The 27,437-nt window shown below is 41.8% G+C and overlaps 1 protein-coding gene across 5 annotated transcripts in view; it reads left to right on the forward strand.

Annotated features, from left to right (window-relative positions):
* Positions 1-27,437, forward strand: part of KCNAB2 (potassium voltage-gated channel subfamily A regulatory beta subunit 2) — a 240,356-nt gene that overhangs the window by 179,623 nt on the left and 33,296 nt on the right. For all 5 annotated transcript variants that reach the window (XM_040429484.1, XM_040429503.1, XM_040429493.1 and 2 more), the window contains 4 exons: positions 7,607-7,686; positions 22,380-22,424; positions 24,313-24,357; positions 24,436-24,479. In XM_040429484.1, coding sequence (XP_040285418.1) covers positions 7,607-7,686; positions 22,380-22,424; positions 24,313-24,357; positions 24,436-24,479 — 214 coding nt within the window. The remainder of the gene's footprint in view (positions 1-7,606; positions 7,687-22,379; positions 22,425-24,312; positions 24,358-24,435; positions 24,480-27,437) is intronic.

The following is a 27,437-nucleotide window of genomic DNA, read 5'->3' on the forward strand; positions in this document are numbered from 1 at the left end:
TGTTACCAGTCAGGGGTGTGTCCCTGCATATTGTGACGCTATTAATCAGTGCCAACAGTAGTTATGCCCTCTTAATGCCCCCACACAGTAGTTATTACCGGTTAGTAGCCACTTCACAGTAGGTTTCTGCCCTTAGTAACCCCACACATTAAATTTCCCTACTTAGTGCGTCCTCTCAGTAGTTATGCCCCCTTAGTGCTTGCACACAGTAGAATCCTCCCTTAATGCTCCTACACAATTGGATGCCCCCTGAGTTCCCACACACAGTAGTTCTGCCCCCTTAGTGCCCCTATTTAGTAAGTATGCCCCCCTTAGTGCCAACTTCACGGTAGTTTTGCCCACTTAGTGCCCCGACACAGTGGAATGCCCCCTTAGTGCCCCCACACATTAGTGCTCCCCCTTAGTATCCCCCTCATATTATTGAAGCCCCTGTGGTGTTAATCAAATTAAAAAAACATTAATTCTCACCTAACCCTGTTCCCCCGATAAACGGAGCACACCCTGCTCTCCTTGCTGAGCTGAGAGCGCAGAGTCCAGGGACAAGCCAGTAATGATCCTCGGCTGTTCACTCTTCTTATTGGCAAAGTAGGCAAGATGATGTCACTGCATGGCGCCTGCTGGGGAATGAGGTTTGGGCCATTGTTGATGACAGACATCCATTACGGCCTGGGCCCTGTAGCAGCTGCTATGGCAGTAGTTCCACCTCTGATGTACAGAGAGGTTATAGGTCCTCTTCAAAAGGAATCTGTCACTATGACCTTGGGCTGTTATCTGCAGTATTACATACTGACTGCAGATAAGAAGTCCAGATTTCTATATTTTGTTTCCTACAGACCCAGATTGCCACACTGCCAGTGCTCAAAGCTGTGCTGAAATACACAGTCGGTGCTGCTGTTCTAATGTAATAGAGATGACGCCTGTGTGCATGCACAGCAGTCCTGACAATGTATTTCACCGCAGCTCTGAGCACTTGAAGCAGCGAAATTAGGGGCAGTAGGAAAATTAAAAAAAAATATTGATCTGGATTCTTTATCTTCAGTTCTACTCCTATTACTGCAGACAATGGTCAATGATCATAGTGACAGATTCTCTTTAAAGGGGTTATGCCATGAGTCGGACTAATGCAAAAATGAACATCAGACATCATATAGGGCAGGGATGGCCAACCTGAGGCTCTCCAGCTGTTACTTAACTACAACTCCCATCATGCCCGGACAGTCTACAGCTATCAGCCTACAGCAGGGCATGGTGGGAGTTGTAGTTTTACAACAGCTGGAGAGCCGCAGGTTGGCCATGCCTGATATAGGGCATGACGATCTCTTTCTAACAAAGCTAGAACCAGCCCTGTACCAAACATGGGTCCAGAGATTTGCTTGCTTTGTTTTTCTTCTAGATTTACTTCAGCCTGGGAACTCACAGGGTGTGTCCTTTCTGCTGTAGCTCTTTCCCTGTAACTGTCACAACTCAGGGGGCTGTGTCCTTTCTGCTGTAGCTCTTTCCCTGTAACTGTCACAACTCAGGGGGCTGTGTCCTTTCTGCTGTAGCTCTTTCCCTGTAACTGTCACAACTCAGGGGGCTGTGTCCTTTCTGCTGTAGCTCTTTCCCTGTAACTGTCACAACTCAGGGGGCTGTGTCCTTTCTGCTGTAGCTCTTTCCCTGTAACTGTCACAACTCAGGGGGCTGTGTCCTTTCTGCTGTAGCTCTTTCCCTGTAACTGTCACAACTCAGGGGGCTGTGTCCTTTCTGCTGTAGCTCTTTCCCTGTAACTGTCACAACTCAGGGGGCTGTGTCCTTTCTGCTGTAGCTCTTTCCCTGTAACTGTCACAACTCAGGGGGCTGTGTCATTTCTGCTGTAGTTCTTTTCCTGTAATTGCCTCAGCTTCTAACAAGAAATGGTTGGTAGCAGTTGAAGCTGTAAACAGAGCATGTATGACCATCTCAATTAAGTGGATGGAGAAATAGGGAAAAGAACAATCAGCAGGTGGCGCTATTCAAATACATTTCATTGAACAACTCAGTGGCTATACTAAGCTTATAATTACATGCAATTACAAAAGTATTCAGACCCAGGCGCTGGTTTAAAGAATGTAGAATATTTTTTTGTGGCACAACCCTTTTTAAGTACAATCCACACTGCTACTAGTACTACTGCTACATAGCTGTGTGCTTGTTTTTATGCACCTGTTTGCACTGAGTGTGACTGAAACACCTGACTTCAGTTGGGGATGGAATCCACATACTTTTGATATATATCTATTGTATGGATGAGCTGCTGTTTGATACCTAAGGCTACTTTCACACTGGCGTTTTGGCTTTCTGTTTCTGAGATCCGTTCAGGGCTCTCACAAGCGGTCCTAAATGGATCAGTTTTGCCCTAATGCATTCTGAATGGGTAAGGATCCATTCAGAATGCATCAGTTTGAATCCGTTATGCTCTGTTGGCGGACACCAAGGTGTCCGCCTGACGATGCAGAGGCAAACGGATCCGTCCTGACAGTCAATGGGGACGGATCCGTTTTCACTGACACAATCTGGCACAATAGAAAAACGGATCCGGCCCCCATTGACTTTCAATAGTGTTCAAGACGGATCCGTTTTGGCTATGTTACAGATAATACAAACGGATCTGTTCTGAACGGATGCAGATCCATGATGGATCCGCACCAAACGCGAATGTGAAAGTAGCCTAAGCTGCTAAACCTTCTCAATGAAAAATGAAGGCCAAGCAGCCCAAAAAGCCAAATATGACTGATGTTTTTGAATCCAGACCATAGACATCCAGCAGCAGGTGGCAGCCCATGTACACATTGGCAGTGTCACTTCTTATATACAGATGTGGGAGGTGTAGCAGACCCACATTCTCCTGCCTCTCTCACACATATACGGCAGTGTACTTGGCCAAGACTCATCAGTTTAATTATTTATGGACTATTGTGCTGATCGTTTTGTTTCTAGTGAGGCTGACAATGGAAGGATTTGCTTGCTCGGCAGCAAGGACAGCTGGCAGGATTCTCTCGAGACTTACAGGCCTACCGTTCAGTTGTGCAGTTTTATATATCAAACTACAGACTCTATATGACTTGCAGTTCATTTACTAGGACAGCATGATTAAAAAAATGTGTGAAGGATCCCTTGTATTTAAAGGGGTTATCTCATGACTAATGTAAAAAATCAGACATCATATAATACTTGACAATCTTTTTCTAACAAAGCTAGAACCAGCCCTGTACCTCACATGGGTCCAGAGATCTCCCCATTCATTGCTCTGCATTTATATCAAAGGAAGTGTCTTTTCTGCTGCAGCTCAGGGGGCGTGTCTCAGCTCTCCCTACCACAGCTCAGGGGGCGTGTCTCATCTCTCCCTATCACAGCTCAGGGGGCGTGTCTCAGCTCTCCCTATCACAGCTCAGGGGGCGTGTCTCATCTCTCCCTATCACAGCTCAGGGGGCGTGTCTCATCTCTCCCTATCACAGCTCAGGGGGCGTGTCTCAGCTCTCCCTACCACAGCTCAGGGGGCGTGTCTCATCTCTCCCTATCACAGCTCAGGGGGCGTGTCTCAGATCTCCCTATTACAGCTCAGTAGGCAGTTGAAGGATGAAACTGAGCATGTGCGGCCATCTCAGTGAGCCAGACAAAGAAATAATAATCAACAGCAGGTGGCGCTATACAGATACATTTTATTGAATATGGCTACTTTCACACTAGCTGGATCCGGCAGGGTTCAGCAAAAACTCTTCCGTTACTGATGATACAACCATCTGCATCCGTTATAAACTGATCCAGTTGTATTATCTTTAACATAGCCGTGACAGATCCGTCATGAACTCCATTGAAAGTCAATGGGGGACAGATCCATTTTCTATTGTGTCAGAGAAAACTGATCCTTCCCCATGACTTGTATTGTGGGTCATGATGGATCCGTCTTGCTCAGTATCCCAGGACGGAAAGCAATCCGCAGCATGCTGTGGTTTGCTCTCCGGTATGAGAACGGAACAGAATGCATTTTGGTACATTCCGTTCTGTTCAGTTACGTTTTGTCCCCATTGACAATGAATGGGGACAAAACGGAAGCGTTTTTTTCCGGTATTGAGACCCTATGACAGATCTCAATATCCGAAAACATTAACGCTAGTGTGAAAGTAGCCTAACTCAGTGGCTGTGCTTTTTAATAACATGCAATTACAAAAGTATTCAGATCCAGGGGCTGGTTTGTAAATTAGAATATTTTTTCTGGGACAACCCCTTTAAGCCAAATTTTAGTGTCAAAAACAGCTTGGTAGAAATATTTGGGAAAAATACACTTGACTGGGGCTAAGCTGCGCCTAGGCCACGTGACTAAGGCTACTTTCACACTGGCGTTTTGGCTTTCCGTTTGTGAGATCCGTTCAGGGCTCTCACAAGCGATCCAAAACGGATCAGTTTTGCCCTAATACATTCTGAATGTAAAAGGATCCGCTCAGAATACATCAGTTTGCCTCCGATCAGTCACCATTCCGCTCTGGAGTCGGACACCATAACGCTGCCTGCAGCGTTTTTCTGTCAGTCCTGGGATGCGGAGCGAGACGGATCCGTCCTGACACACAATGTAAGTCAGTGGGAACAGATCAGTTTTCTCTGACACAATAGAAAACGGATCCGTGCCCCATTGACTTTCAATGGAGTTCATGACGGATCTGTCTTGGCTATAGAAGACATAATACAACCGGATCCATTCATGACGGATGCATGCGGTTGTATTATTGTAACTGAAGTATTTTTGCAGATCCATGACGGATCTGCAAAAAACGCTAGTGTGAAGGTAGCCTAATAGTCGTAACATCACAGGAGCAGTGGGGCCTCCTCCAACATTGGATAGGCAGGGCTCACAGGTCCCGGACCCTCCCCGATCAGATGCTGATGACCTATTCAAAGGATAGGTCATCAGTTACAAACAGTCAAAAAATCCCTTTAAGCAGCTTTGTCATCGTCAAGTGAGAGAAACATCCAGCGACGTGGGGAGCAGCCGATAGCAGACAGCAATGGGGACGAGCCACCCTAGTGTCACCTGTGATGCTAGGGAGGTGCAGCGGTGGCTGTGTGGGGACCAGGAGCGACGTGGGTGCCAGGGAGCGGGGTAAGTATATTCTATATGAGGGGCCCAGGCATTGGGGGGCATATTTTATAGTTTGGATAACCCCTTTAACTGGGATTTCCTAATGAAATTTTTTCAAACTAGTCAACCATTTTAATTATGGCCTCTGTATGAGGACTGAAGCAAATTTTTCTTATCATTGTTTCTTTGTGATTTTATTATACTATGTACAGTACATCATAAGGGATGAGTCTGTAAGATTACAGTAACATTTAATTCTGTGACAACTGGATTACTCAACTAGGACAGAATGTAATCCCAATAACAAACATGTAGATCAATCATCCGGAGGGATTGTATATTCTGTGGAGTCGGTTCGTTTTACATAGGTGATCGTATTACCTGGAGAATGGGGTTCAGATTCATAGCCGGTGATAATTTTATCGCATTACATCTGTTTGTATTGTGTGAAGTCAATGCACGGTGTAATGGTGATAGCATCACAGAGAGACTCCGCGTTACTAGTGAAAAAGTTGTGAATACTTAGCATTTTTATTTTTGTACTGAATTTAAATTGTTTCATGTTCACATCTAAAGGCCCTTTAAACATTTTGTTGGTTGCTCTTGTACACAAAACCGCTCCACCCACTGTCAGATATGTGACCTAACCGCTTAGCACTGGGTCACCGTTTCAGCTATTGATTGCCTGCAGCAGACACATGTCTGTGTCAAGAGAGCAGTAAGTAGAAACTAGTGGGGTCCCCTGTAAGTGTTGGAACTGGTGTGGCGCAGGATCTGTAAGCGGTTTCCTAAATAACTTTTCCTGTGTGAAAAACCTCTTTAAGTCATAAAATGTTCTGTGCCAGAAGTCACCACTAGAGGGAGCATACTGTAAATACTTTATGCTCAATAATAATACAGTATGCAGTAAGCCATTTGCTTCCCTCTAGTGGTAGATATTGGCTTTCAGAATTGTATCATTTATCTGTATGGCTATGCTAGAGATTTGGATCTCAGTAACAGAAAAGTGACAGAGGTTACAGTACCATGTGGTCCCAGCATAACGGTATTATAATTGGCACAACAAGGGGATTAGCTGAAATAGATTTTTTTATTGCCTTAATCTAAAACAGTTGTTCACAATGAGGGTAAAGATTTTGATTTTATCTTGGCTGTCTATGGACACATTCTTTTGAGTGAGACTTTCTGTATATGGTCTGGGTTGTCCCCCTTTTGCAAGTGATGGTGTATCCTCAGGGTGTGCTATCACTGGCTGATCAGTGGGGGCCCGACACTCCAGCTGATCAGCTGTTCTGTGTAGCTCCATCACCAGAATGCACCAGCACTCTACTACAGCGCTGCTCCCTTTAAAGTCAAGCAGCACTGTAGTAGCGAGCTTTTATAATAAGGCACCCACCTCTTGCGGACCACAAATTGCGGGTCCCCAAAGCGCTGGCACTGGCTGTGTGCACCCTGCATCTCGGCACAGATCCATTGACCTCGATGGGTCCACGATCCGCAAGATGCGATGAAAGATAGGAAATGTTTCCTAAAGGCTTCCATGTGCTTCCTGGTGTGAATGGGGCCTAAGTGCCTGGTTAAAATGCCTGGTGGTTGCCAACTTTTGTGGTGAGGGTACTTCGATTCCCACTCCCCTGTGCATACCCCTTCCTGCTCACAGCTGCTGCATCCAAGGGCAGACTACCAAAGCACAGGGTAGTACAGCACAGAAATGAAGAGGGGGCCGGGAACTGGAGGGAAGGCTCCTCAAAGGTAAAAAAAGGGGGCAGGTATTTTAACTATGCATTATGCATTTATTGTGCAATTTTTATGGCCACTCAGAGATGATTATCTGCTGTTATACATGAGCATTACTGCAGAGAAAGAGAGTCCAGGTTGCAATATTTTTTATTGTTGTGCTGCCCCCCATCCTCCACTGTCTGGGTTTAAAGCTGCTCTGAAATACATTATTGGGGCTGCCATGCATGTGCACGTGGCATGGCCTAACAGTCCGGGCTGTGTTTTTCAGTGTAGCTTTGAATCCCGACAGCGGGGGAACGGGGGGGGGGGGGGGGGAGTAAAAAAAGAAATAATAGGGATCTGGACTACTTATCTGTAGTACTACTCATGTATTACTGCAGATAATAGTACAGGATCGTGGTGACAGATTCCTTCACAACAAGCTGCCTGACATCACATTGTGTCATAGCCTGATCGTTATTTCACATCATCGTCGCAGACCTCCTTTTACTGCTCCAGGTAGACAGCAAGGTGATAAATGCTACAGGTTTTACTATATCAAGTCCTGAATCTCATATTAAAAGGGGTTTCTCATTGATTTCAATTCTGGCCATTTGTTTGTCTGTTTTAGTAAAATTAGCAAAGTTGTTGATGTGGTTTATTTTATTTTTTTAACACAAAAATATATATATTTTGTATAATGGTGTGCAGTTCTTAAGCAGTCTGTATTGTATGTATTTGGACCCTACTACTGTGTTTTCTAGTTTTCAAAAATGTCCCTACTTATCTTTTCAGATGGCGGAGCAATTGATGACTCTGGCGTATGACAATGGAATAAACCTCTTTGACACAGCGGAAGTTTATGCTGCTGGCAAGTAAGTAGATTGTTACCTGTCGCTGCATGAGTGACACCCTTCAATAGTGCTGTATTCAGAGCAGCATTTGTATCCATTCCGTCAAGCAGTAGTGCAGTCTGCATCGCTATTCATGCCATAGTGGTGCACCATCATCTTATTGATTATATTAGGACAACACTTTGATCCTTGCTCCTTATTTGTTAGGGCCCCTTCACATATGACAGAATGTATTGCAGAAAATTTCTGCAACTGAAAATAAGCCCCATTGAGATGAATGAAACAGATTTTCAGTCACACAGTTTTCTGGAACAAAATGTTACGCATGTGAGGACATACTTTTTTATTTTTTCATTTTAATTAAGGATTTAATTCCTTATATTTTAGTGTATATATAATATAAAGGAAAAATGAGGCATCACTCCAAAATATGGTTAAAAATAGGTGGTGGATCCAGTTTTATTCCCCTAGGGTAACTGTGCTGCTGTTTTTTATATTTATATATATATATATATATAATATATATTTTATATATATATATATATATTTTATATATATATATATTTATATATATATATATATATATTTATTTATATATATATATATATATATATATATATATATATACACACATATGAGAAAGATTGAAAAAGGAGAGGCGGGGGGGGAGGCTGGGTGCATGCTCAGCGGGAATAAGCTTACCTAATATCAAAACGTACAAAATAGAGCAGCACTCCAAAGATAAGTGAAAAAAATTAAGTTGTTTATTCACCCAATGGTGTAGCGACGTTTCGGCTCTATTCCAGAGCCTTTCTCACGCATATATAATATATATATATATACGGTATATACACACACTCTCTTTTAAAGTAGCACTCCAACAAAAAAAAAAATTTCTCTGACCTGTTAGAAAGGTACATGATGTAATCTGTAGTGAAGGTAATTATTTTCTTACCAGTGACTGTATTTGTGAGTTATAACCTCCCTTCTGATCATCAGCTGTGTCATGTGACCAGCACTCAGACTTTTTAAATAACACCTCATGTTATGTGTGGACAGGAAGCCAGTTTCTCTATGTAATTTTATGGAAGCCTAAATGTCTGTCTCACAGGAATGAATAGAGAAGTAACTGACTTCCTGCCCTGTGTCAGTTGGAAATCAGAATGCTGGTCACATGACACAGCTGAGGATCAGAGGTGAGGTTATAACTCACAAATATAGTTTCTGGTAAGTAGATTACCTCCACTACAGATTACATCATGCACCTTTCTAACAGGTAGGAGAGTAAAAAAAATTGTGCTACTTTAAGAAAGACTAGAAGATAATTAGGTTATATAACCTTTGGTGCATATAATAATTGTAGACCAGGGAGAGCCACAGGCTGAAGATGACGGTCATAGCTGCTCCAAACCAGTAGTATTGCTATTGCCCATGTGCCCATGGCATCTGGGTAGGTTAGTATTTGGACTATCACACGTTCTATAAATAAACACACAATCTGATATCTGCACATCTCAAGCTCCTTGCATGCTTGATTTACACTACAGTTTCCTGTTTAAAGGGGTTCTTCGGAAATTAAGAAAATTAAAATGCGCTAATATTACTTTATTATAAATATATTTCCAAATACCTTTCATTAGTTATAATGGCTCGTTTTGTCTAGGGAGCAATGATTAGGAGAAACAAAATGGCCGCAGTCCTGTTAGTACACACAGAACCTGTCCTAATCACACAGCAGTACAAGTTACTTCACAACACTGAGCTAAAGAGCTGCCTCATCCTCCTCTCTGCTCTTACTGTCAGGGATTATGATCCTGACTAGAGTTGAATATGATATTTAGCTGAATCTTTGTGGGAATGGAGCTCATCAGGAGACGTGAACTACAGAGAGGACAGACTGTGGTAATGGAGGCTGCACACAAGTGAACTTAATTCCTACAGAGAGTCAGATGAAGATCTTATCAGCCGTATTCAACATCATAATCTCTGACAAGCAGAGCAGAGAGGATGCTGTGTGATTAGGACAGGTTCTGTGTGTACTAACAGTACTGCAGCCATTTTTTTCTTCTAATCCTTGCTCCCTAGACAAAATGAGCCATTATAACTAATGTAAGGTATTTGGGAATATATTTAAAATGAAGTAATATTTAAGTATTTTCATTTTCCTAATTCCCGGAGAACCCCTTTAAAGAGGCTGGAGATTGTGATCTTTAATAATTCCCGCTTACTCTAGCCCAGCTGCACATATTCTCCTGTATTGCGCTTATCCCCACAGTTTATCAATTTTTCTCTCTGGGCCCATATTAGTGCATTTCCAAAGTTACAGCTGAGTATTTCCTTTATAGGCAAAGATTCCCTAAATACATCTGACTTCCTTAGGGCAGCACAGTATGTGGACACGTCTGTTCTTCATTTGGCCAGAACAACACAAATAAATATTTCGGCAGATGTATTCAAGGATTTGAATGATATTTTTAATGAAGTTCGCTTTGTTGTGTACTTTGTGCTAAAATATAAAATAAAAAAAGTTTCCCCTATAATTCTGCACTCAATACCCGATAATGAGAAAGTGAAATCCGAATTATAGAAATTTTGCTAATTTATTACAAAAGGAAAAACTAAAATGTATTCAGACCCTTTGCTGTGACATTTGAAATTTAGCTCTGGGTCCTCCCATTTCTTTTGAGATGTTGCTACACCTTGATTAGAGTCCACCTGTGGTAAATTCAGTTGATTGGACATGAGTTGGAAAGATACACCTCTGTCTATATGGGGTCTCACAGCTGACAATGCATATCAGAGCAAAAACCAAGCCATGAGGGGGAAAGAACTTCCTGTAGAGCTCAGAAACAGTATTGTGTGGATGCACAGATCTGGAGAAAGGTACAAAAACATTTCTGCTGCACTGGAAGTTCTGAAGAATATTGTGCAGATTCTCTGGTCTGATGAACCCAAAATGAAACTTTGTGGACTCAGTTCTAAGGAAATCAGGAGGAAATCAGGCACTGCTCATCACCTGTCCAATACCATCCCTACAGTGAAGCATGGTGGCAGCAGCATCATGCTGTAGGCTGTTTTCCTTAATCTGGGACAGGAAGACCTGTCGGGTTGAGGGAAAGCTGAATTGAGCACAGTACAAAGATATTCTTAATGAAGACATTATCCAGAATGGTCTGGACCGAAGATTCACCGTCAAAAAGACACTGACCCTAGGTACACAGCCAAGACAACACAGGAGTGGCTTAGGGGCAACTCTGTGAATGTCCTTGAGTGGCCCAGACTTGAACCCATTCTTTGGAGAGACTTGAAAATATCTGTCTGCCGACGGTCACCATCCAACTTGACAGATCTTGAGAGAATCTGCCAAGAAGAATGGCAGAAAATCCCCAAATACAGGTGTGCAAACCTTTGCATCATACCCAGTAAGATTAGAGGCTGTAATCACTGCCAAAGGGGCTTCAACTAAGTCCTGTGTGAGGGGCGGAATAATTAAGTCAGTGCAAGATTTTAATTTTCCCTTTTCAATAAATTAGCAAAGATTTTGAACAGTTTGTTTTCATTCACATTGTCATTATGGGGTATTGTGTGCAGAATCATGGGGGAATTCTGGTTCATTCCAAATTAGTGAATCTTTACACTTCTCAGTACTCTTCAAAAGTGGTGATAAAAGAGATGCAGGATGGGCCAACAGTGGCCAGACAGATTTTCTATCCTTTATAGCAGAAACTGGCTTACTTTATAGCTCAATGTATGGATTGTATACAGACTGCCAGAACATACACAAAATCCACAAACCCCTTAATAGTTCGTCCTGAGCAGAGCTTGGGCAGCAGAGTAAAATGGGAAGGGGTTCTTTAATTCCTCTTTTCTCAGGATCAGTAACAGCTAGAGATATGGTCATGGTCTTGCTGACAGTCTAATCTTTAAACAAGACCAGAATAACAGCATTATCCACTTTACATCATGAGATATGTGAGATACAGCTGTTAGAAATCGGATTGGGAGTGATAGCAGCTGAAAGTGAAAGCAGTTTTCAGCTGCTTTCACTCCCAACCCAAATTCTAACAGCTTTGCAGTATCTTCCATTATAGTGGCAATAATGCTGTCATTCTGAACATGTTTTAAAGCAAAGATTGCCAGCTTTCAAACAAGACCAGCCCAAGATATGAAGAGTTAAAGTAGCTCTCCCCTTTCAGCTTGCTGTGATCTCAGCCGGCCTACAAAAGAGTATGGGCAGTGGGGGAGCTGACAGTCCTTTAAAAGAAGAGAATACAAATCTTTAAAAATATATAAATTTGAGGGGCGTGGCCTGGGCGTCTGTGAAGATGGATGTGTGAAGGACAAGCTCCGCTGCCACATTACTCTCGGGAGACACATAAGCTGAGGGATCGTGTCCCATGGGGAAGAAACTGCTCCCCAAGAAGCCTAAAGATACCCATGGAACTGGACCGGGGAGAACGACAATTGACACTTACCTCAAACGAGGTACCGCCGCTCCAGCTGCAGACCGCGGCCTAACACTACTTCTTACCACTGGCAGTTTAAGAAGCACAGGACCCCGTGCACACCTCCTACCGCGAGACTCTCCACAGTGCACTTCGCAGCCAGAAGCCTCATCGCTTCTCTCCCCCACAGCAGGGGAATTCATCCCTGGGTCTACCAACTACCCTATAGGGGACATTATAGAAGCAGCAGTACAGAGCCGTTACCTGACATATTTGAGGGTCTCTGCTTTGGGTTATGAGGCATGGTGTGTGCTAGAGGGCTGAGAGCCGTACGTTGGGAAACAGGCCCTCTAAAGCCTGTTGTTGACCGCTGGGGATAAAACGGCCAACAAGGGCTTGTTTCCACAAAACCCCGAAACGCGTTGAGCCTGAATCACCCCAATAAAGAGATTGAACCGAAGCCTGAATTGTGTGCTGACTGCAGTCTCCGATATTCTACATGCGTTCCCGGCCAGGGGGTACTGTCTCGGCCATCTTGAGTTTAACCTGCTGACAGACCCCAAGCGAAGTGAGTGAAGTGTATATTTATGTTACTGAACGTAGCAATATTATTATATTTGATCCGTTTCCTTTATTTTACCTTATTTCAATTTATCCTCAAGGTCAGTCTTTTTTAACAAGCTGACGTGATTGGTCCTCACATTTGTTTCAAACATACTGTAATACTCTGTACATCCAAAGTAGTTATTTATCTGTGATCCAGTCTAGGGAGTGGCACTGTACATAGACACGGGTAAATTAAAATCTAGCATCTAAACTGGTCGTAATTAGAATACTGCTTTATCTTACTCTTTTCCATTGATATCTGAGTGATGCCATGGCGCCCAAACCAGCCACCAAGCGCATGGGACAAATGAGTACGCCATCACAACGCCGGCGTGACTGCCCACAGCATTATCGCAATCGACGGAGAGAAATGAGGAAGAACGAACTCACAAATTGGGAGCAGTTATCAGACCAAGCAGAGGATGGAGAGGAAGGGGTGGCGCAAGCCTCGCGGCCTCCATTATGCTTCATCAAACCTTACAACACCTACCTACCAAAGAGGACTTTAAAAACTTAATAGCAGAGTTGGGAAGCACTTGCAAATCAGAAATATCTTCTCTGCGCCAAGATTTCAAGCAGATTTCTGCTCGCATTGATTCCTCTGAAAGTGAGCATGATGATACCCGCAGATACATCGCTCACCTACAATCCGTCATTGCTTGTCAGAGGAGTACCTGAATTCAACACAGAGGAAAACCTCCATGATCTGCTGGGAGACCTATTTAACACCATATTCGGCTCTCAAACGCCCCAAACTATCAGATTCGATCTGGTCCACAGAGCGTTACGCCCTAAAAACTCCTCTACACGGCCCCGCGATATCATATGCTGTGTACACGACTTCCAGCTTAAAGAATCCATCATGGCTAAAACCCGTCTGCTACGAGCTATTGATTTCCATGGTTCCGCTGTGCAACTCTATCAAGACCTTTTATGGTTGACACTTCAAAATAGATGATCACTACAACCTCTCCTAATCTCTCTGCGAGATAAGAAAATACCGTATCGTTGGGGGTACCCCTTTGCACTAATAGTTTCAAGAAATGGTGAAACATCTACCCCAAGCTCATATGTAGATTTGCCAACTTTTTGTTCAGCCTTGGACATTACTATTACTATTGAAGATTGGGAAGCTCCTGAACCACATCCTGCTCCTGTTCCTGTCTGGCAAATAAATCGGCAGAAGAGGCACTGCTTCCCTCCACAAGATGATCTGCCTGGTCCCAAACCTTGAGACACACCCACTTAAAGCACTTATGTGAGATGACCCTCCCCAACAATCTCCTGTCTAAAGTCGCTACACTGATTAGCGGCACTGAAGTCTACACAGACTGTCTCATTGTTATCATAGTTTGATAATGTTTTTATTCATTTAATTTTTTCTATTTTCTTTATTTGCACGCTCCGTCTTGGTAGGCGCTCAGCCAGGTCTCTATTATAGGGGCTCATTCTTCTGCCCTCTTTCTCTCCCTTATTCCTCTTGAGAGTGTGGAAGAGCGACAGGGTGGTGTTGGAAATACTTGGAATATCTCATTGACCCCTATCTGGGTATGTGTGCCCAATGTTTGGATAACTCCAAGGTTTAATGTTGCTTGTCTACAGTTTCTTGTGCTCCCCCTTTCCCTTTTGTGTTTTCCTCCTACCTCTCTCATCAGTAGATCTTATAGGTTCAATGACTTGACATCGTTGACCTCTGGATGGTTCTATGGGTTTTGACTTTCCTGGAGGGATACCCTTTATGCATCTAATAGCAAGTATGGTACTACTTATACATTTAATCATTTTATCAATGTAAATCACTGAATGTTAAAGGCCTTAATTCAAATGTTAAATGGAGATTAGCCTTAAATAAATGTCTCACCCAGAAGGCAGATATAGTCTTCCTTCAGGAGAATCATTTTGACCGGAATGGCTCCTTTAAATTTGCAGCCAGATCATTCCCACGAACCTACGCTGCATTATCAGGCAGAAAGGTCGCAGGAGTGGCTATCCTTTTATCTGCTAGTTGCACCTTACAAGTTGATTCTTGTATTTCTGATGAAAAGGGTAGATATGTTATACTCAAAACTACATATCAGGGCAGTCCTCTTATATTGTGCAGTCTCTATGCTCCAAACTCTGCACAAATCCCTTTTTTATAGGGAACCTGTCACCTGGATTTTGGGTATAGAGCTGAGGACATGGGCTGCTAGATGGCCGCTAGCACATCCGCAATATCCAGTCCCCCTAGCTCTCTGTGCTTTTATTGTGTCCAAAAACGATTTTATATATATGTAAATGAACCTTAGATGAGTCCTGTCTCCTCCATGCTTCAGAGATGAGTCCAGCGTTCTTGAACTCTGAGCCCAGCCACGTCCACTGTGAAGGAGCCCAGCACCGCATCCTCCGAATCTCCTCCTTGCTCCCCGACGTCACAAAGCTAGAGCGCCGTAATCTCGCAATGCGCGAGCTAGCGCATGCGCAGTTCGTTCCCTGAGGCTGATGCCAGCACAGGGAAGGAACACTATGCCGACACTGCGCATGCACTAGCTCGTGCATCGCGAGTTAACGCCGCGTGGCTGGCCTCCGGAAACGTTATTAACAGCTCCTTGGGATTCTCACTTGCCTCATTTACATATATAAAAAAAAAAGGTTTTTTTTACACAATAAAAGCACAGAGAGCTATAAAAAAGCACAGAGAGCACATCCTCATAGCAGACATACTCTCATCGATTACTTTTTCGGTAATATACCCGCTCTTAGAATGCTTGATGATGCAGAGATTGGAAATATCACATGGTCAGACCATGCACCGATCTTCATCTCTATTAAAACATCTAGAACTTACACTTAAGATATGCCACTGGCGTCTGAATGACTCTCTCCTTACCAGGCCCATACCTAGACAAGAACTTCAGGATACTTTATCTGAATACTTTTTCATCAACCATTCCATTCTAATCTCGTTAAACGCTCAGATCACAATAGAGGAGATTCAGGAGGTAATAAAATAGCTTCCTAATAGCAAATCCCTAGGACCAGATGGACTACCTCATCTTCATTACAAAACGTTCCCCACAATTCTCTTGCCGCATATGGTAACATTGTATAACTCCTTCCTACAAGGCTCACCAATACCTGCCTCGATGTTGCATTCCTACATAACCCTTATACCAAAGCCTGGTAAAGATCCGCTGGATTGCTCGAACTATCGCCCTATAGCTCTTTTTAACTCTGATTTAAAAATCTTTACTAAGATTCTGGCAAATCGACTCTCATATTGGCTCCCCCAACTAATCCATAAAGACCAAGTTTGCTTTGTGATGAACCGCCAAGATGGAGATAACACAAGGAGAACTATAGTCTTGATAGATATAGTCCACAAATATGGTCATCAAGCTTTATAGTTAAGCCTGAATGCAGAGAAATCATTTGATCGCCTGAATTGGTCTTTTATGTTTTCCACTATGCGAGCCTTTGGTATTGGGGGGCCCTTTTCTTACCGCACTTCGTACACTCTATACCCAACCTCCAGCCACCATTAAAATGACTCATGCCCAATCCGACATAATTCATATTCACAATGACACGCGGCAGGGATGCCCACTCTCACCTTTCCTTTTTGTACTATGCATTGAACCCCTTGCTGCTGCTATTAGATCTGATCCAGATATCCATTGGGTAAGAGTCAACCAAGTTGAATTTAAACTATCGCTGTTTGCAGATGATATCCTTCTCACTCTGACAGACCTGCATATTACTCTTCCAAACCTATTTAAACTATTATAGGGCTATGGTAAGCTTTCAGGCTATGTTAATACTACAAAAATGGAAGCTCTACCACTAAATCTCTCCTCTGACAAATTGGATGCTTTACGGGATAATTGGATAATTTCCGCTTCCGATGGAACGCCACGACAATACGTTATCTAGGGGTACAACTAACTCAGACATATGCTTCAATTTATGCCCATAACTCCCACCCACACCCCTCTTCCAGGAACTTAAAACTCCTATGAATAAATGGATGCCTCTGCCTGTTTGCCTATTAGGTCGTATAGCGATGGTAAAAATTTCCATTTTACCAAAACTACTATATTTACTGGAAACCCTCCCGGTACCCATACCTGGAAAAGAGCTGCGAGCTCTTTAATCCTCTATCCTAAGATTCATATGGAATGGAAAAAGACATACAATACAATGTAGCACTCTCACGGCCCTTAAGACACAGGGGAAACTGGGAGTAGCTGATGTCACCAAATATTATTGGTCTACACACCTGAGACAAATCCCAGCTTGGTCTAATCTTTTTGGCATACTCCAGATGGATGAAAATAGAAAAGCTGTGGATTGCACCAATCCACCCTAACTCTTTATTATGGTCTCAGGTACCAACCACACTAATGCTAAAGCTACTAGGACCAATATCCCTCACATATAGCATCTGGAGGACCTAAACAGAGATTCCCCTTAGTATCTGACAAATCCTCCATGAATTCCTTCTTATTTAACCCACTGTTCCCAACAGGCATGCACGCTTCTTTCTCTCGATCCTGGGTCTCTAATAAGATTTTTCGTTTTGTAGATATGGTAGATTATAGCACTCAGAAAATTATACCATTTGATACCCTTAAAGATGCGTATCAATTACCAGAAACTTCTAGATATCAACACTTGAAAATACAGCACTTATTTACAAGTCTTTTCAATTCTACTCGGATATCTATGCCAACAACATTTGAAAAAAAGTTATGCAGACTTTCAGACTCCACTAAGGGACTTATCTCCGAGATCTACATTACTCTTTCCTCTTCACCCCCTTCCACACTCTCCAAACACTCATATATGTCCAAATGGGAAACCCTCCTGGGGCGAAATATTTCTCCAGCTGAGTGGAAACTAATATGGGTGCAAGCTGCATTAACCTCTACTTGCATTACTCACAAGGAAAATCCTTACAAAATGTTGATGTTTTGGTATCATACTCTGCAGTTATTAAGACATCTGGACCCTAAAGTCTCGGACAGGTGTTGGAGGTGTGGAACAGGGATGGGATCTCACTTCTAGATTATCTGGGAATGCCCTTTGAATACAACCTCTTTGGAAAACAACACAGGATATCCTTTCGCAACTAGTACATATTAAATTCCCCTTAGATCCTTTCTTATATTTGCTGAATATGCCTCCTGCTCCTTTAAAAAAGTACACCCTCTTGTTAACGCTATACATATATTGACTGCAGCCAGACGTCTTATTGCCAGTTTTTGGAAAAAACAAGACCAACCTACTCGACTTGACCTCATAGCAAGTGTTATGGATACTAGAAAAATGGAATACCTCACAGCTCTCATGACAAACCATATTGAAAGGTTTGACCGAATCTGGCAGACCTGGGACAAATATGCTGACACACTTTCATGATATTAGACTAACCCTTCTCCTAAATACCTTCCCTTTTGTGTCTTGTCCTGTTATTGTCCTTCTTGGTTTCTTTATCCGTATATATTTGCTTTTTATTTTTTAATTTACATTTGTGAACTGAGCTGCTGGTTCTTTCTAAGCCACATGCTGTCTAGCGTGGTGCCAGATTGATCAGCAAAACTGATGTCATGCTTGGTTTTTCTGAGTACCAACGTGACTTTCTGTATAAGTTATTAGGTGGACCGTTCTTGCTTAGGGTCCCATTATGTCATACTAGAATGTAATTGTATGATGTTCTTGTTCCTTATTCAAAATTGACAATACTCATGTATGGTTGTTTGATAACACTGCTTTAATAAAAAGACAATTATATAAAAAATATATATATATATATATATATATATATATATATATATATACACTCACCTAAAGAATTATTAGGAACACCTGTTCTATTTCTCATTAATGCAATTATCTAGTCAACCAATCACATGGAAGTTGCTTCAATGCATTTAGGGGTGTGGTCCTGGTCAAGACAATCTCCTGAATTCCAAACGGAATGTCAGAATGGGAAAGAAAGGTGATTTAAGCAATTTTGAGCGTGGCATGGTTGTTGGTGCAAGACGGGCCAGTCTGAGTATTTCACAATTTGCTCAGTTACTGGGATTTTCACGCACAACCATTTCTAGGGTTTACAAAGAATGGTGTGAAAAGGGAAAAACATCCAGTATGCGGCAGTCCTGTGGGCGAAAATGCCTTGTGGATGCTAGAGGTCAGAGGAGAATGGGCCGACTGATTCAAGCTGATAGAAGAGCAACGTTGACTGAAATAACCACTCGTTACAACCGAGGTATGCAGCAAAGCATTTGTGAAGCCACAACACGCACAACCATGAGGCGGATGGGCTACAACAGCAGAAGACCCCACCGGGTACCACTCATCTCCACTACAAATAGGAAAAAGAGGCTACAATTTGCACGAGCTCACCAAAATTAGACTGTTGAAGACTGGAAAAATGTTGCCTGGTCTGATGAGTCTCGATTTCTGTTGAGACATTCAAATGGTAGTCCGAATTTGGCGTAAACAGAATGAGAACATGTATCCATCCTCTGATGGCTACTTCCAGCAGGATAATGCACCATGTCACAAAGCTCGAATCATTTCAAATTGGTTTCTTGAACATGACAATGAGTTCACTGTACTAAAATGGCCTCCACAGTCACCAGATCTCACCCCAATAGAGCATCTTTGGGATGTGGTGGAGCGGGAGCTTCGTGTCCTGGATGTGCATCCCTCAAATCTCCATCAACTGCAAGATTTTATCCTATCAATATGGGCCAACATTTCTAAAGAATGCTATCAGCACCTTGTTGAATCAATGCCACGTAGAATTAAGGCAGTTCTGAAGGCAAAAGGGGGTCCAACGCCGTATTAGTATGGTGTTCCTAATAATTCTTTAGGTGAGTGTGTGTGTATGTGTGTGTGTATATATATATATATATATATATATATATATATCAAAAAAAAATTGGCATCATCATAATCCTAGTGTCCCACAGAATAAAGTTATTGTGTTATTTATACCACACAGGGAACGCCATAAAAATAAATCCCACAAAATAATTTTTTAATTGCCATTTCTTTATTTTTCCCCCTAAAAAAATAAAACAATAAAAGCTATTTAATACAGTAGATGTACCCCAAAATGGTTCCTAAAAAAAAAAAAAAAAACTACAGCTCGTCCTGAAAAATTCAATGTCTTACAGCTAAATTAAAGATGAATAATCTAGTTTGGACCAATAGAACACAGAGAAGTAAGAATATTACTGGTCCAAGGCTAAAATTAGTTATGCCACTAAGGGGTTAAAAATGCCCTTTCGTCCTCTGAGTTGTGTGCCAACTATATTTACTGCAGGCATACAGTGGGGCAAAAAAAGTATTTAGTCAGCCACCAATTGTGCAAGTTCTCCCACTTAAAAAGATGAGAGAGGCCTGTAATCATCATAGGTATACCTCAACTATGAGAGACATAATGAGAAAAAAAAATCCAGAAAATCACATTGTCTGATTTTTAAAGAATGTATTTGCAAATTATGGTGGAAAATAAGTATTTGGTCAATAACAAAAGTTCATCTCAATACTTTGTTATATACCCTTTGTTGGCAATGACAGAGGTCAAACGTTTTCTTTAGTCTTCACAAGGTTTACACACACTGTTGCTGGTATTTTGGCCCATTCCTCCATGCAGATCTCTTCTAGAGCAGTGATGTTTTGGGGCTGTCATTGGGCAACATGGACTTTCAACTCCCTCCAAAGGTTTTCTATGGGGTTGAGATCTGGAGACTGGCTAGGCCACTCCAGGACCTTGAAATGCTTCTTACGAAGCCACTCCTTCATTGCCCGAGTGGTGTGTTTGGGATCATTGTCATGCTGAAAGACCCAGCCACGTTTCATCTTCAATGCCCTTGCTGATAGAAGGAGGTTTTCACTAAAAATTTCACGATACATGGCCCCATTCATTCTTTCCTTTACATGGATCAGTCGTCCTGGTCCCTTTGCAGAAAAACAGCCCCAAAGCATGATGTTTCCACCCCCATGCTTCACAGTAGGTATGGTGTTCTTTGGATGCAACACTGCATTTTTTTCTCCTCCAAACACGACGAGTTGACTTTTTACCAAAAAGTTCTTCTTTGGTTTCATCTGACCATATGACATTCTTCCAATCCTCTTCTCATGTGGTACTGAGATTTTTGCTCACCGTTCTTGTGATCATTTTGACCCCACGGGGTGAGATCTTGCGTGGAGCCCTAGATCGAGGGAGTTAATCAGTGGTCTTTTATGTCTTCCATTTTCTAATAATTGCTCCCATAGTTGATTTCTTCACACCAAGCTGCTTGCCTATTGCAGATTCAGTCTTCACAGCCTGGTGCAGGTCTACAATTTTGTTTCTGGTGTCCTTCGACAGCTCTTTGGTCTTGGCCATAGTGGAGTTTGGAGTGTGACTGTTTGAGGTTGTGGACAGGTGTCTTTTATACTGATAACAAGTTCAAACAGGTGCCATTAATACAGGTAACGAGTGGAGGACAGAGGAGCCTCTTAAAGAAGAAGTTACAGGTCTGTGAGAACCAGAAATCTTGCTCGTTTGTAGGTGACCAAATACTTATTTTACCGAGGAATTTACCAATTAAGTCATTAGAAATCCTACAATGTGATTTCCTGTATTCTTTCCCCCCATTCTGTCTCTCATAGTTGAGGTGTACCTATGATGAAAATTACAGGCCTCTCTCATCTTTTTAAGTGGGAGAACTGGCAAAATTGGTGGCTGACCAAATACTTTTTTGCCCCACTGTACATTCAAAATCTACAATAAATAAAGTGACATTTTCTGGAGGGTTTTTCCAATTTTAATTTGACTGTTAAGGGGGTAACAGGTATGAGCCTCTTAATAAATTTAGCACGTTTTACTACAATGGATTTTAGACTAAGACTGGTGTAGAAAATGGCAGTCTTAGTAAATCTGCCTTAGGGCTCATGCACATGACCGTATGCCCTCCGAAACATATGGTCCGTGAGCGGGCCATATGTCTTGGAGCGGCATACATTGTGCGCACGGGAGCGCACAGCATCATAGGTTACTATGATGCTGTGCGCATCTGGCCGCCCATGGGACTATTGTCCCGCACTCATATGTTATTATCTCACCCGCCACCCCAACCTCTCCACACCCTTCACAGTAATTGACAGGCTACTGTGTATGACAGCAGACAGCCGCCAATCACTGCTGAATTGCATTGAGATGTGTGTGGAAGGGAGGGGGCAGCTGAATACACCAGACTCATGACTAAGTGTCCTGTGTATTCATTGATCGATTCTATTGGCCAAACAGCACAGCATATTCCCAATTTCTTAGAACTCTGCATTTTGCAATTACTCTTTTATTCCTCCTAAAAAGGTATGAATAAATGGACAATTGGGTATTATCATCATAGTGTGTTCTTATTCAATCTGACCGTGCAGGGCACCCTATTGACAAGAATGACAACACACCACCGTTTAAAAAATAAAATATTGCTCGACTCGTTCATAGATTTCCAGAGGGATATTCTCCAGAATTGTTGCTTTATTGGAAGCAGAAGTATTTACTAAGACAAGTCAGGAGAGCTGTCAGCTGCCCCCGTAAGCAAAATTAGTCATGGGTGTTAGAAGCTGATTTTAATATTTTCTAAATACTTGTTTTTATTATTATTATTATTTCTCTTTTAGGGCTGAAGTTGTATTGGGAAATATCATCAAGAAAAAAGGTTGGAGGTAATTATTTGCACTTGAGTGATGAATCTTTTATGCGGTGACCAGTTTCATCTACATCCTCTTTGCCTTGGAGTGAAAAAAGAGCACAATAAATAATTAACATGGTAAAATCGTGCCGCTTTATTTCTTGATATCTTGTTGTCAGTTATTAGACTCAATTGACCTCTGGTATTTAGAAAGACGGGCTGTAGCTTGTAGGGGAAGGGAGAATGGTTTATACGTATGCAAGGAATTATAGATGTAGTCTGGATACGTATGACTGGTTCTATTGTGCATGACAAAATTCAAGTATTTGTACTTCAGGTTCTACTTGTAATTCACTTTTGTGTCCTACTTTTATATAAGTTAATATTTAATATGTACGGTACCTTCCTATTATAATTATTAAATAGTTGTTAACATTCAGTAAGTGAATCTTTTTATTTTTTATAATCTCTTAAGAAATTCCCGTAATATGCACATGCATTTGGCTCTTTATATGCTTCTGGCTGCAGCCACCACTAGGGAAGCATAATGTGCACTTACCCATTGTGTCAAAATATGAACTTATCCCCTATCCACAATATAGGGAATAAACATTTGATTGGTGGGGACCCAACCACTAACTATCCCTGTTCTCATGGTTGGTGGCTGTCCCAGCATTGGTCCCCCACATATCAAGTACTTATCCACTCTATCCACATTCTATATTTTGGCACAAATTCAAGATATAAACAGTAAGCTCCCCCTAGTGGTGACTGCAGGCAGACTGAATTTTACTGGGTGGCCGTGCAGGTGATTTGTAGCTCTTTATAAGACATTTCCAGCTAAGATCAACCTGTGGAGAAAATGAGTGGTGGTTCAAGGTATTTACTCTTAAATGGGTTTTTCCATGCCTACGAATCGGTATACCAGGCTCACAATATGAAAAATCTAAACATATATAAGTAATATTATATGTGTATGCACCATGTGATATCACCATGGAGGCCAGCAGTAGGTTCCTGCAGTTATGCCCTTTGGCATTTTCTTGGCATCTGTCTGAAGGTTAGATTGTGGGCCTCCCGGAACCGATTTTTAGGGATTGGAAAACCATTTTAAAGGGTTAATGAGAATGGTGACCTATCCTCAAGGACAGGTCATCAATATCAGATCAGCAGGCGTTCGACTGCCGGCACCCCAGCTTGTGTGATGGCTGCATCTTCTTCATTGTTGACCAGCACGCTGTCCTCTATGTAGCGGCAGTGCGGTGTAATTACAGCTGTTCTTCCCATTCATGTGAATGTGAGATGAAGCTGTAATGACATTGCTGCCCCCTGAAGCAGGGTCATTACAGACTCCAGGGGGAGCCAGGAGTCGGACTCCAGCAATCTCATATTGGTGACGTGTCCTGAGGATAGGTCATCAATATCTATAGCCCAGATAGCCCTTGTAAATTGAGTAGAGTTGAGCAGATTATTTTACCTGATAGTATGAAATTGTTCAAGAAAATGTCAAACTAGGTTAAAAAAAAAATGTGCTTCTATCTTTTATATAGTTCGATACTGATTCTTATTTAGGCCCATTTCACACTTGCGTTTTGGCTTTCCGGTTTTGAGATCCGGCAGAGGATCTCAAAATCGGAATTAAACGAATCTGTGCCATTTGATACAAGCAGCTTGCAGAGGTTTTGTGTCCGGACAAAACGGAACGGATGCGTCCTGATCAGTTTTGCCCCCATGGACAATGAATGGGGAAAAAAACTGATCCATTTTGGCCCAGTTATGAGACTCTCTGCCGGATCTCAAAACTGGAAAGCCACAACGCAAGTGTGAAACAGGCCTTAGGCATATGTATAAAATATTCAGCTGTTTATACAGTTGTAGAATATAGCAGAAATAATATTTATAATTTTGTTCTTCCCATTCAGACGGTCCAGTTTGGTCATTACAACCAAAATCTTTTGGGGAGGAAAGTAAGTAATTCTGCATAGAATCTTTTTAGCTGCACATATAAATGAGCTGTGCAGATAACAGCTGTCTTTATATTGTAGGGCAGAAACTGAAAGAGGTTTATCCAGAAAACATATCATTGAAGGTACAATCTCCAGTCCTGTTGGGTGACATTCTCCTAGCTTGTTACTATGATGAGATAGGTTGTGATATACTGATTTGTACATGAACTAAAGCTGGCCCTACACATAGTGAGTAATCATTAATATTTTACTCCTATGTTCTCTATGCTAAAAACCTCGGTGTTGGATTTTCCTGTCACTTGCTCGATCACATACAGTTGGGTCCATATATATTTGGACAGAGACGACCTTTTTCAAATTTTTGTTCTGTACATTACCACAATGGATTTTGAACAAAACATTTCAGATGCAGTTGAAGTTCAGACTTTCAGCTTTAATTCAGTGAGGTGAACAAAATGATTGCAGAAAAATGTGAGGAACTAAAGCATTTTTTAAACTCAACCCCCTCATTTCAGGGGCTCAAAAGTAATTGGACAAATTTAATAATTGTAAATAAAATGTTAATTTCTAATAAATACTTGGTAGAAAACCCATTGTTGGCAATGACTGCCTGAAGTCTTGAACTCGTGGACATCACCAGATGCTGTGTTTCCTCCCTTTTAATGCTCTGCCTGGCCTTTACTGCAGCGGTTTTCAGTTGCTGTTTGTTTGTGGCCTTTCTGTATGAAGTTTAGCCTTTAACAAGTGAAATGCTCTATTGGGTTCAGATCCGGTGACTGACTTGGCCATTCTAGAATATTCCACTTCTTTGCTTTAATAAACTCCTGGGTTCCTTTGGCTTTATGTTTTGTATCATTGTCCATCTGTATTATGAAACGCCGACCAATCAGTTTGGCTGGATTTGAGCACACAGTATGTCTCTAAAAAACCCAGAATTCATCCGGCTGCTTCTGTCCTGTGTCACATCATCAATAAACACTAGGACCTAGTGCCACTGGCAGCCATGCATGCCCAAGCCATCACACTGCCTCCGCCGTGTTTTACAGAGGATGTGGTATGCTTTGGATCATGAGCTGTACCATGCCTTCACCATCATTCTGGTAGAGGTTGCTGTTGGCTTCATCTGTCCAAAGAATGTTCTTCCAGAAGTGTGCTGTTTTTTAAGATGTTTTTTTTAGCAAAGTCCAATCAAGCCTTCTTATTATTGAGGCTTATGAGTGGCCTGCACGGTGCAGTGAACCCTCTGTATTTACTTTCATGCAGTCTTCTCTTTATGGTAGATTTGGATATTGATACGCCTGTATCCTGGAGAGTTTTGTTCACTTGGTTGGCTGTTGTGAAGGGGTTTCTCTTCACCATGGTAATTATTCTGCCATCATCCACCACTGTTGTCTTCTGTGGGCGTCCAGATCTTTTTGCATTGTTGAGGTCACGAGTGCTTTCTTTCTTTGTCAGGATGTACCGAACTGTAGATTTTGCCACTGCTAATAGTGTAGCAATTTCTGTTTTCTCAGATGAAGGATGGCTTGTTTCACCTGCATGGAGAGCTCTTTTTACCTCATGTTTACTTCTCAGCAAAATCTCAGCCTTTTATGTGCTTAATTGAGAATGAAATAATGAAGGAATTGCCCACAACTACCCATGAAACAGCCTTTGAGTCAATTGTCCAATTACATTTGGTCCCTTTAAAAACAGGGTGACACATGTAAAGGAGCTGAAACTCCTAAACCTTTCATCCAATTTTAATGTGGATATCCTCAAATGAAAGCTGAAAGTCTGGACTTTATGTCCATGTCCATTATATAACTATAACTTGAATATGTTTTAGTAAACAGGTTAAAATAATAACTAAAAATGTGTCAGTATCCAAATATATATGGACTTAACTGTATTTCCTATGGCTAGCGTATTTTACTCCAGTGGAGGGTGCTTTTGGAGTGATTAGCACCAAAAGGTGCACTCCTAAAATGCATCTTCCTGGTGGAGACCTCAGTTGCTTTTGCGATCACTTAATTCAATAAGTGTCAAAGAAATTCATGAATTCTTGTGTCACGTTTATTTTGCTCAGTTTACACTAAAACCTTCTAGTGATTATGGTCCATTGTGGGTGTTTTTTTTTTTTCTTACCAAGTGTTGTAACAATCTGACAGACAATTAATTTTCTCTATTGTGGCTGATCCAAATCTTAAGAGTATGCCCATCCTTAAGGTCCCTTTACAAAGGCTGATGATCAGGAGAATTATTGGGAAGGAGCATTCATAGGGATGCTCGTTCACAATAATCGCCCTGTGTAAAGGTGCTGTCGATCACCTGCTGATCAGTGATGCGGACACCTAAATCACCTTTTCAGGGCAGCACATCATGCTTTGTAAACTGGAGTCTTCCACCCAGAAACATTGAATCTGTATGGGTACAAGCGATTGCAGAGGAGATGATTGCTGCATACCGTATGAATACAGCTCATACCACATCTGACGAGCAGGCAATTATCAGGAACAAACAAGTCGCCATAATTGCCTGTTGAGTCAGCTCGTGTAAAGGGACCTTATACACATATACAACGTTTATTTTTGAATACAGTGGGACAGGATTATTAAGACTTCATATTCATACGAGTCTTATTTCATACGTTCTTGGAAGTAAAATGCCAACCTTCGCCGAACCTCGCCCACTTTTTCCCCTACTTTTGAAAGGTGACAATAATTGTGGATTGTTCTGAACAATAAAAATGGCATAAAGCTGTTGATAAATAGGATAGTAATAGCATTTAGTATACAGTATATAACAAAAAAAAACGGTATTGTGCCAGCCAGGCACTGTAGGTCGGTTTGTTTCATTAATTTTGTTCCTTCCCAAGGATTTTTTTGGCCACCTTTAAAATATTTCTGTTCAACATACCAGGGGCCACAGGTTCCTCTATTCCATATACAGCCGAATAGAAAATCATTCTTCCTTATACATAGACCACTGATGGTCAATTTGCCATATAATTATGATGGTCTCCACAAAGGGTAGCACATCACGTTCAGCCAGGGTGTAACAGTAGGTAAATGTCTAAACTATAAACTTTTTAACTTTTT

The sequence above is a fragment of the Bufo bufo genome, chromosome 1 (assembly GCF_905171765.1).
Source record: "Bufo bufo chromosome 1, aBufBuf1.1, whole genome shotgun sequence".
NCBI classification, from domain to species: Eukaryota; Metazoa; Chordata; class Amphibia; order Anura; family Bufonidae; genus Bufo; species Bufo bufo.